This window comes from Microtus pennsylvanicus, chromosome 7 (genome assembly GCF_037038515.1).
Source record: "Microtus pennsylvanicus isolate mMicPen1 chromosome 7, mMicPen1.hap1, whole genome shotgun sequence".
NCBI classification, from domain to species: domain Eukaryota; kingdom Metazoa; phylum Chordata; class Mammalia; order Rodentia; family Cricetidae; genus Microtus; species Microtus pennsylvanicus.
The window spans coordinates 106,158,665-106,170,193 of record NC_134585.1 but is presented as its reverse complement, the minus strand read 5'-3'; the positions used below and the strand labels follow the sequence as shown (position 1 = coordinate 106,170,193).

Below are 11,529 nucleotides of genomic sequence, written 5' to 3'. Positions count from 1 at the left end.
CAAAAGAGACTTAATTCCTGGTTGAATGCTTCATCAAAGGTAGTGGGAGAGGTTTTGGATCCTTGAGACAGTCTGGTCCAGATTACCTGCCCCAATATCCTGAGTTTAGGGATGGCCAGTTCAAATGTGAAGACGGGCTGACTTAAGTTTGACAGGGGGATGAAGAAGAATGCATCTTTTAAGTCCGATACAGTGTAAATGTTATCCTCTGGTTGTAATAGATTGGGCAAACTATGGGGATTTGTAATAGTCAGGCAAATGATTTCTACCCATTTTTTTCACTTCCCTTAAGTCTTATACTGGTGTATAGTCTTTAGTTCCAAGCTTTTGGACATGAAAGTAGGGGTATTCTTGACTGAATGGCAAGGAGTAAGTATGCCTATCTCAAGAAGGCACCCGCTGCAAACCTTAATCCCCTTCACTGGCTTCTGAACTGATGGGGTATTGCTTGACTCAAAAGGGAATAGCTTCAGGTGTTAGATGCACTATAAGGAACAGCACATGTTTGACCAAGCCAGGAGGACTGTCCTCTGCCCAAACTGTAGGAATTTTCTGGACCAACAACTTTTTCCATTCCCCTTCCAGAGAATAGGTTGGATTTTGAAGGAGTAGATATTTCTTTGGTAGTCCAAAGAAAATTCCAACTATAAATGGCACCCAATGTGGGGCCCAAATTTCTGCATAGGGCCAGGGAAAGATGTATTCAATATAATTTGGGTAGCTGGGCTTACTAAGGGAAACATTCACCACCTCCTAGGCTATCTGAGAATCAAAGTACCATCGAGGGGCCAGTCAACTTTGAATGTGGGTCATTCAGTTTCACAGGATGTTGGGAGGTAGTTTATAGTGATGGGATAATCATAATCTCCCTTGACTCTGGTGTGAGGGAGTAAAGTTTGCTATAATTCTTTAGAACACAGGCTAGGGGGCTTTTGGACTTGTTAGTTATTACCCATCCTGTCCATCTGTTCAGTTACTCCAAGTCTAAGATAAATCAATTAACACAGGACAGAGAAAGAACATATGACTGAGACAGTAAAATGAGGCCAAAGATAAGACGTACAAACACAAGACAAACAAGACACAAAACCAGACCAAGAACCTCAGGTGGGCAGTGTGATGTCCTGCTTTTTGTTCTGGATGGAAGAGTACTGGGTCTTGCCATACCCTCCTCATTCTAGATCTGGATCTTAGCAGAACCAAATGTCACAGAAAATTACTATGTTTTATCAAGGGAGGCCTCCGTTGATGCTTGCTGCTTTTCTCAGCATGGTAGTTCACTCTGGTAGTCCTAGAAACCAAAAGCATGCCTCAGAGCCTTGGAACTTCTCAAAGTGTACACCTCCTGAAGTAGTCCCTCAACTCTAAGGTCCTGGAGTGAAAGTCTGACTTTAGAATTTGGGTGGGAGCTGGAAAGTGGTGGTGCATGCTTTTAATCCCAGCACTAGGGAGGCAGAGGCAGGTGGATCTTCATGAGTTCGAGGCCAGCCTGGTCTACAGAGCTAGTTCCAGGACATCCAGGGCTGTTACATAGAGAAACCCTGTCTCAAAAACAAAACAAAACAAAACAAAACAAAAAAAGAAAAAGAAAAAAAGAATTTGGGTGGGTGGTCTTATCTCACTGGGGCTTCCAGAAAATGGTAATTCTCTGGGTGAGAATAGGCCCACTAGCATAATTTTTTGAGCCATATTGGAAGCAAATTTTGTTTTATTTGGGTGTACCAGAAAGTTGGCCAGCGATTGTTTCCTAAATCAGGTTAGAGAGAGAAGTGTTGAGTGTACGTTTCTCAGGGCCCTTTTAAGGAGTAAAATCACAAGTAGTTGCATAGCAGGTTTGTAGGCAATAGGGCAGTTAGGATGTAGAGAAAAATCTCAAACACAAGAAACAGCCATCATCATGTGGTCACTAGTTACAAGGGTTAGGGTGTTCTCAAAAACAAGTCAAGGTCTTGGGTCAGGTTCCAGGAAACAGAAACTCATCTCTTAGAGTAAATGGAAACTTGTTTAACACTATGACAAAATGGCTCCTGTTTTCAAAGTGGAGTAAGGCAGCTCCTCAGCCTCCTGTAGTCATCAAAAGAGGTTTGAAACATTGAATGCTTTAAAACCAGATGTGGTGACCCAAATCTGCAGTCTTAGTACCTGGAAGATGAAAGCCGGGAGATGAGGAGGCCAAGGTCAGCCTTGGCTACACACCCAGCTCAGGCTAACCACGAGAGCTAACATTCTAATTGTTGTGCCTAAGAGATCCGTGAAATAAAAATGTCTCTGACCCATATGCCCCTTTCCCAAGGACAAACACTTCCTGAAAAGCTGGAGGCTTTTGTTTAAGGGGCGATAACAAGCCCCGCTGTTTTCACTTCCCTAAAAGAGTTTGATCCAACTACACAGGTTGTGTTTGGTCACGTGTAGGCGGGAGACACATAGGCAGGAAATGTGTCAAGACGTAAGCTTTCTCCTGATTGGACCCAATGAAAAATGTGGTGAATTGTGGTGTTTGCCTTTTTAAACCCTGCAAACCATGACTAGGAGCCATTTTCTGGAAACCCAGAGATGGACCTAGTCAGAGTCCATCAACCTGGCCAGTATCTAATTAAAGCTTGCTTCAAATTTGGCTTTAAATTGTGGTAGTGAGATCGTGGTCCCGACACTGCCCTAAAAAAGTGAATGCCATAGGAACAGAAAAAATCACCAAGAAAACAATCCTCTGTTATTTAACAAGTTTGTACAAAAAAATGCATGGAGAAGATTATCGATGTTTTTAAGACTTAAAATTATTGTCAAAAACTGATGAACAGGAACTGATTTGAGCTCATACCAAGATAACTTAGGCAACAGCCTACTTGAGAACCAGTCTCGGGATCTGAAAGAAGCAAAGCAGTTAATCAGCTCAGTTACTGAGTGCCCTGGCAACCATTTTTACACCGGTAGACATTAGCATTCCTACAGGAGTTTGCAAAGAGCCCATAGTTTCAAAGATTCACACTGGTCACACAGTGAAATGGTTAGTAAGTGCTATTCCTAATAATGTCTAAATTGGACTGAGTGCTTAGTGTGCACCACATATCAGACAGAGTGGATTATCTCTTTTATCTTCAAGTGACCACAGAAAAGAGAAGGCTGACTTGATGCTGCGCATGACCAAGGTTTCACGGCAAGTGCTGCACCAGGGAAAGGATCAGCTTGTGCTACCCAGAAAACGGAGTGGACAGGAGTAGAAAACAATGACAACAAGGTTTTTGTGGCAATAGAAGCTGGAGCCTTAAGCCTCCTCTAAATGGATTCAGTCGCTAACAGTTTTTAATATACGCACCATCTTTCCCATTCCCTTTTCAAATTTAAATCAAGTTCTGCTTAGTATGTATAGTAGGGTGGAGCCCAACCCCTAAGAAACACCCTCACAGAGCAGGTCTCTCTGGGGTTGCTTACCCTGGGGGTCAAGCAGAGTAAGTGGGGCGGTGAGATATCTCCAAGTCGTTGGACCCTTCAAAAGCCTAGGTGTCAGGAAGTGACACAAAATGCCCTTCAGAGCTGGAAATACTGTCACCGGAGCTGTGGTTATGACATGTGTTCCTCAAGGCCCAGGGACAGTGCACACATACACAAATTCACAATGTGCAAATTCTAGCTCTGATTCTTTTTTCTTTCCATGATATTTATTGAGCTCTACATTTTTCTCTGCTCCCCTCCCTGCTTCTCCCCTCCCTCTTTCAACCCTCCCCCAAGGTCCCCATGCTCCCAATTTACTCAGGAGATCTTGTCTTTTCTACTTTCTACCTCCCATGTAGATTATGTCTATGTAAGTCTCTCTTAGTGTCCTCATTGTTGTCTAAATTCTCTGGGATTGAGGGGTTTATTTTGGGGGGGGGCTTGGGGGGGAGGTTGAGACAGGGTTTCTCTGTGGTTTTGGAGCCTGTCCTGGAACTAGCTCTTGTAGACCAGGCTGATCTCGAACTCACAAAGATCTGCCTGCCTCTGCCTCCCAAGTGCTGGGATTAAAGGCGTGCGCCACCACCGCCCGGCTGGAATTGCGGTTTGTAGGCTGCTAGCTCTGGTTCTTACTAGCAGTGTGGACTCAAACCAGTTGCGTTGTACCTGTGTGTGATACATTATCTTTGTATGTTGGGGGAGCATTTGTGTGGGAGCATGTGTGTGCAGAAGCCAGAGAACGATGTCGGGTGCCTTCCTCAGTTACTTCTCCGCCTTTGATTTTTGAGGTAGGATCTCACTAAATCTTGAAAGGAAAGTATTGGCTCAGGATCCCCAAGACCAAGTTCTCAGCATGAAGGAGATTTATTTGCCCCAGAGAGACAGAGAGCAGGGATAAGGGACGAAGACAGAGGAAGACAGATGAAGGGGGAGAAGGGGAAGGGAACACAGGAAAGGGAGCAGGGGTATTTGTCCCGAGGGACAAAGGACTGCCTCTGGATAGAGTGGAGACAGACTTGTCAGGAACACCGCAGTTTATAAAGGTACAAGGGCAAACCGTGTGTTAGAATGAGGTATTCAGTTTGAATTGGGCATGTTAATTAGGTCAGCCAAGGGGAGCTTTTGATTGCTTGATCTCAATAATTTGATAGCTAGACCTTGGTAGTCAATTTCAGGAGGAGGGATTGGCCCAAAACAGGAATAGATTTTGGGGGCTAGCTTCAGGGATGTAATCTAATGGTTTTTTAGCAAAGTAGAGAGAATTGGGGGAGAAGGGCAAGGCCTGCCAGAGCGACATGCTTGAGTGGGCTGAGTCCCTTCAAGCCTGTAGCTCACCTATTTGGAACAGCCAGGCTGATGAGCAAGTCTCAGTGATCCTCCTCTTTCCACCTCTCAGGACTAGGATCACAGGCACACACCACCACAGCTGACTTTTGCCCAGCTTTTGATCCAAACTTAGGTCCTATGCTCACTCACAAATACTTTACCAACTGAGCTATCGCCTCAGCTCATGAATACACATCTAAAACCTTGCAAACCCCAGCAAAATGAAAATCTTTACTGCTGGTTTACAAATGAGAGAAGCAAGGCTGAAGAAGGGTAAGCACATCATGTAAGATCTCTGGATGAAAAAAATAAAATAAAAATAAAAAATAAAAATAAAAAGATCTCCGGATGAAGCCGGGTGGTGGTGGCACACACCTTTAATCCTGGTATGGGGGGGGGGGGTTGCAGAAGAGGCCTGCGGGTTCACGGTCAGTCTGGTCTACAAGAGCTAGTTGTTCCAGGACAGCTACAGAGAGAAACCTTGTCTAGAAAAACAAAACAAAACAAAACAAAAATCTCTGGATGAGCTAGGACCTGAAGCTGTCTGGCTTCAAGATCATAACCGCCTCTTCTCTTGCATCCTATGGGCTGTCCTCCCACGTTCCCTGGTTTTGCATAATCTCCCTGAGCTGTTTCTCCAGGTCTCCTCTAGTTGGCTCTCCTACACAGATTAAAAAGTGTGTTTGTATTTCTCAAATATGACACCGCCGAATGAAGGCAAAACTCGCCGACACTGGCCAGAGAGGAAAAGCTGCACAGGCCGTAGAGCCGTTGAACGGATAAAATAGCTTGAGGTTAGAGCAGGTTGCCCACCTTTGAGCCCATTTCCCTTTATCCGGTGCTGGTCTTTCTCTCCAGCAAATGATGAAGTTTTCATAAAAATCTAATGAAAGACTTTGCACAAACAAAATATTGATGACCCCTGGAGGTGTCTGCACCAGTGAACTGTGTGAACACGGATGAGTGTCTTATCTTTTCTGGGCCCCTTTTCTCCATCTGTGGAAAGAGGACGAGGTTCTTATTTAGCTTGTGGGGTCCTTGTGGAAGCGAAATGAATATGCAGAAAGCTCTTAGCAGTGTGTGGTCTGTGCATCATACAGACTAAGTAAATTATGTAAACACTCATCCCCCCCCCCCCCCCCCCCCCCCCCCCCCGCCGCCAGTGTGGACCACGTTGTCTTTTGTGGAACTCTGGCCAGTGCGTCTTAGCCTCAGACACATAACTCAGCGGATATGGCCGTTTTCTTGTGCTGATCTTTGAAGACAGAGATCCTGCCCTTCCATTAGTTTTATCAGTTTCTCTTCCAGTCAGCCATAGACCCGAGGCTGAGGTGCCATTCTGAAAGGTGCATTGTTGTCAACTGAGTGTACTACATAGTCTCACATGGGTGCTCGCCCCACAGTCCAGAATAGGCTTCCCACCAGGACATGCACCTCCTCTGAACACTGGGTCTCACCAGTGTTTCCTCCATGGTTTCAGTGTCCCACCACTGAAATCTGACTTCGAGAAACTCACCTAGGCAAGAACAGAAAGTCTCCCAAACTCCGACGTGTCAGAAGTGCTTGGTGAGCATGAGACAGACAAACCCAACAACCATTTTGGGGCCTGACCCCATACCTAATTAATTCAAGTCTCTAGAGTGACAACTGGGACTCTATGATTGCTGTTGCATCACTGGTATTCAAACAAAAGGAGAAAGGAGACCTGTGGAATGGGACAAGGGAGGATAATGGGGGCTGAACATGAGCTAAGTATAATATACATGTAACGTTTTCATAATGACGCTTATGTGCTCATTAACAAAAACTAGTTAATTAAAATACATGAATAAATTTTGGTTTTTGTTTCGTGATAGGTGTCGCTACACAGTTCTGGCTGTCCTGGAACTCACTATGTTGTCAAGGCCGTCCTGGAAGTCTCTATGTAACCCTGACTGTCCTGGTACTAACAGAAATCCACCTGCCTCTGCCTCCTAAGAGCCAGGATAAAAAGTGTACACCACCATACCCAGTTAAAAATGATTTTTGTTTTTTGAGACAGGGTCTAACTGTCTAGCTCTTGCTGGCCAGGAACCCCCTATGAAGACCAGGCTAGCCTTGACCTCACAGAGATCCACTTGCCTCTGCTTCCTGAGTTCTGGCCTTACAGGTGTGCACTGTCATGGCTGGCAAAAGCAATTTTTTTTAAATTGAACAAAACTCAACTCTTCCATCTGTGCACTTGAAGCATTAAACTCCGCCTTTAGGACTGGCTTCTCTTTATCCAGGGGCTCCTGGGGCCCCACCTTCATCCCTGGGGCATGGCTATCAGTAGAGCCTATGAGAGGAGGGTGCTGTTTTTAGTTGTGTAACCTCTGCTGAGCCCACCACACCCAAACAGATAACACCCAACCCAGAGTCATGCAGGCGGCACTGGCAAATCTTGGCCGGGTCACTAAACAAAACAGACAGATATGAACACGATGAAGATTTTGTGGAGAAGTGGAGAGAGTGATCAGGGATGGTTGGGAAAAGTATACATGTGTGAAATTATAAAATAACAATAATAATAATGGGCTAGAGAGACAGCTCTTGGTGAACGGCACTTGTTGCTCTTGTAGAGGACCTGGGTTCAGTTCCCAGTACCTGTATGGCAGCTCACGACCACCACTCCAGTTCCAAGGGATCTGATGCCATCTTCTGGCTTCTACAGGTACACACGTGATACACAGACATACATCCAGGCAAAACATTCATACACATAAAATAAAAATAAATCTTTTAAAGATTGGATAGTTATTATAAAGATCTCTTTACAAGAGACATGTTTTGCATCTCTGATTTACAGAGATATTTCTGTACGTGTGCCAAGATGACCTTGAACTCATGATCCTCCCGCCTCAGATTGCTAAGTGTTGAGATTACCAGCATGAGACCTCATAATTGGCTTTCTGGTCGGTCTTACATATATCATCCTCTCTGTTGGACTTTGATTGGTTTCCTAGTAAAGGAGATATAGGAAGGGAACTTGCTCCTTCCTCCTTGCCCGCCTCGTGCCTAACTTCATGCTCCAATTCTTTGGGTAGACTTTTAGAGTTGCTTCCAAGCATATACATTCCTGACTCCAGAGCCATGCTTTTTAAATTCTTTTATTTATTTTATAAGTGTGGGTGTTTTTCCTGCATGTGAGACTGTGCTTCACTTACATGCCCAGCGCTCTCAGAGACTAGAGGATACTTATCACCACCACCGCTGCGGAACAGTGAGAGACAGCTGTGAGCTACCAGGTGTGAGGACTGGGAATGGAACCCAGGTCCTCTACAAAGGTAGCCTGTTCTCTTAACCACTGAGCCATTTCTTCGGACCCTCCAGCCACTCTGAGGAGTAAGCGCCACAGCCGCGTGCGCACGCGTGACACAAATCTTATTCACACTACTCTAAAATTAGCGTTCTGGCGTTAGACAGACACACACTGTTCCAGATGCAACAGATTAATGTTATCTAGCGCTGTTTTCCCTACCCAGACCCGGAAAGAAGCCATTACAAGGTGAGGGGAGTGTAGAGAACAGGCTACAAGATCGCTGAGCCCCCGAGAAGCTGTGTGTGTCTGTCTGCCATAGTCTGAGACTCTGCCCTTGGCCACCGCTCCACCAGACGTCTTCGCTCCCTCCCGATGGCGATCTTTCCAGCCACGGGCCTACAGTTCTGCTTTCCGGAGGCTCTGGCAGACGGCTGCTCACATGCCTCTCTGACTGGACGAAATCTATAGGCAGCTCAGCTTCCCCAGGAACTTGTGCCTAGGGCGTTTGTTACCCCGCGTTGCCCTAGCAACCGCTGCTGTGCAACTTCCAGCTAAAAAGTCCCAACTGAGGCCTGTCTCAGGGTGGATGCTGTCCTCCTGGTGGGGGGGGGGGCTGACTACTGTGGGGGTCCACGCCCATCCTCCCTAGAGGGAAGATGCTGTATGGCAAACTGCTTAGACACTCGTGAACAGGACTTATTGAAGTCTGTAATGGAGCGCTGGGCAAACCGGTACAGGCCTGTAATTCTAGCACTCTGGGAGGCTGCTGCAGAAGGACTGAGGATCCGATGCCAGCCTCAGCTGGTTGCAACCGGCAACATTCTGTGGCGTGTCTGGATGTGAAGTCTCTGAACAAATTCCTGCTAAGCAGCGCTTTTACGCTTGCAGGCTCTGACTCCACGCTGACTCACTCTGGCAGCCTTCCAGGGGACTTTCTGGATCATTCCTCTGTAGAGCCCTCACCTCTCCTCACACAGTTCATCTGGAACTTCTCTGCAGCTGATGACACACTTGACCTTGCCCTGTCGATACAGAGTATGAATTACTCCCTTGAAGGCCGATGGAGCTTTTCCTATCCTACGGGCGTTCTGTGTTCTAAGAGCTTGTTTCCGTCGCTGCTTCTTAACTCTGCAAGAGAAATGAGGAAAATCTTTAAAACGGAGGGAAAATCTTGCTGTGGACTCCTCCAGAGTTACCTCTCACTACTTACCTCCTGGAGTGTCTGCTTCTACCGGGGGCTCACGGTGTCGTTCCTCTTCCCTCTGTAAATCACTGAAGGGGCAAGGGAGAGGACACACTTAAGATTCATTACCCGTGCAGACATCGGCTTCAATGCTGAGAGTTTCTCAGTGCTGATGGTCAGATGGCTATTTCTGTGACACGCCACAGCCAGCGAGGAGGAAAGTGAGCAGCCAAACTGTTCCAAGTGACCAGGGGTTTCTGACTGACTAGCGTGACTAAATGCCTGCCTCATGAAATGAATCCTTCCAGCGTCTCTGAGCTCAGAGTACTGACTGGATGTGGATGAGGAGCGTTCCTTTCACCCCGAGGCCAACTAACTATGTCCCCTAGCAAGCACCACCACCACCTGTCAGTCATTCAGGCATTTACAGAAGGGGAACATAAACCTTCAACTGCTAAGGATGTCCTGGGGAGGAAAGTCCCCAAAGCTCCCCAGGCTGGGCAGGTGACAGAGAGTGAACAGACATCCACCTGTCGCTCTGTCCTCCAACCAGGCATCAAGTTTCCAGCCACAAGGGCTTTCGTGAGTTGCAGCCCTGGTCTTCAGACCTGAGACTGCTTCTTCATCCTGGTGGGCTTGTTAAAACCAAGTTGCTGGGCTCAGCCTCAGAATTTCCCAGTTTCTAGGCCATTGACCAATCCCAGAGGCAGCTTCTTTCTTTCATTTTGTTATTGTTGTTTTGTTTTGTTTTTCACAACAGAGTTGCTCTGTGTAACCTTGGCTGTCCTGGAACTCCCTCTGTACACCAGGCTGGCCTTGAACTCACAGAGCTCTGCCTACCTCTGCCTCCCAAGTCCTGGAATTAAAAGTGTGTGCCACCATTCGTAAGAGGGCATTTCTAAGAGCTTTCTAGGAAACACTGGTGCTGTTAGACTCACACTTTGAAAGCCAGCATGTTCAAGTGTCATGAGCTGTAAGGTTATAAATGGAATTACGTTAGAAGTAGCACATCCAAATGTTACTATCTAGATCCTAGAGAGTTATGAGATGAAATTGATCCTGAACTGATAACTACCAGTTACTATTACTACAGGTCTCTCACTGTGTCCAATCAATCACATTTTATTTAACCCTTATTATGTTTTATGAAGTGACTATTACTTCAGTTTTAAGATGAGGAAAACTAGGCTTAGGGACTATAACTAAGTCGGCAAAGTGCAAATAAAAGCAGCAGGTTTTGAACCCAAAACTGCCTCTTAGTTCAGCCCAGCATTGTGCTGTAAACCTCTAAGCCCAGCACTTGGGAGGCAGAGCTCTGTGAATTCAAGGCCAGCCTGGTCTACATAGCGAGTTTCAGCCTAGATGAGGCTACATAGTGAGGCCCCACTCCCCCCAAAAATAAGTTAATTCATGGTGCTGACAAGATTTAGGATAATCCAAGGATCAAGAAAGACCAAAAGTCTTAAGCAAACAGAATCCCAGGACTCATTTTAGCAGGTCAGAGGGCCCTTGCCAGCCAGGATCCTGAGGTGACCAGTCCTGTCTTCAGGAAAGAGAGAGAGGAAGTCTGGAAGGTCTTCCTAGGCGTGATTCCCACCATCCGGGAGAGGCCGGCAAATGACTTACTCAGAGAGGGGGAGGGGCCGGTTCGCTCACCGCTGCTCTGTCCAAAGCGTGCCCAGGCTCACCTCATTAGCAGTGTGAGGCCTCTGTCCCTGCCAAGTCGCAAGGTGCCTTTGAGGGGCCACTGGGAGCTGTGTGCACAGCATGGAGAAGCTCTGCTTACGGCAGCAGTTCCTGGCCCTCCACTCCCTCTAAACTCACCAGAGAGGTTTTCACAGATCCTGCCGCCCAGCCTCCACCTTAGGACAATGATGGCAGTCCTTCTGGGCCGGAGCCCCAGCATCAGTAAAATGTTAAGGGCGCCAAGGAATCTGAATGTGCAGCAAGGCTGGAATCCTCTTCGAAAGCATGTATGAGGGGAGGGGAATAATCAGCTGCCCTCTGGAAAATATTTGCATTTTCCCCTGGGATTTCGGACTAAAAAGACTTCAACACCTAAAGGAATCCATCTCGGTTTGTGCAAGGTGAAGGGAAGCACCCTGATCAGGGAAAGGCTATGGGGAAGCAGGGAAGCAGAACACTGTCTCAAAGAGACACTTGGCATTCTTAGTAATTACAGCATTAGCTGTGATCGTGATTTCTTTAAGTAGCTCCGAAACATAGCATCACAAATTCTTTCCAACTCTATCCAGAGGAGAAAAATCACTTACCCATCCCGAGTGTACTTCCAGAACAAGTAACTGTAAAA

The 11,529-nt window shown here is 46.6% G+C and overlaps 1 protein-coding gene across 1 annotated transcript in view; it reads right to left on the bottom strand.

Moving 5' to 3' along the window:
- Nucleotides 1–7,778: 7,778 nt before the first annotated feature.
- Fndc7 (fibronectin type III domain containing 7) overlaps nucleotides 7,779–11,529 on the bottom strand; it is a 35,287-nt gene continuing 31,536 nt past the window's right edge. The window contains exons 11-13 of the mRNA XM_075979016.1: nucleotides 11,492–11,521; nucleotides 9,246–9,307; nucleotides 7,779–9,163 (exon numbers count right to left, since the gene is read on the bottom strand). Of these exons, the coding sequence (XP_075835131.1) occupies nucleotides 9,264–9,307; nucleotides 11,492–11,521 (74 nt within the window). The 3' untranslated portion in view covers nucleotides 7,779–9,163; nucleotides 9,246–9,263. The remainder of the gene's footprint in view (nucleotides 9,164–9,245; nucleotides 9,308–11,491; nucleotides 11,522–11,529) is intronic.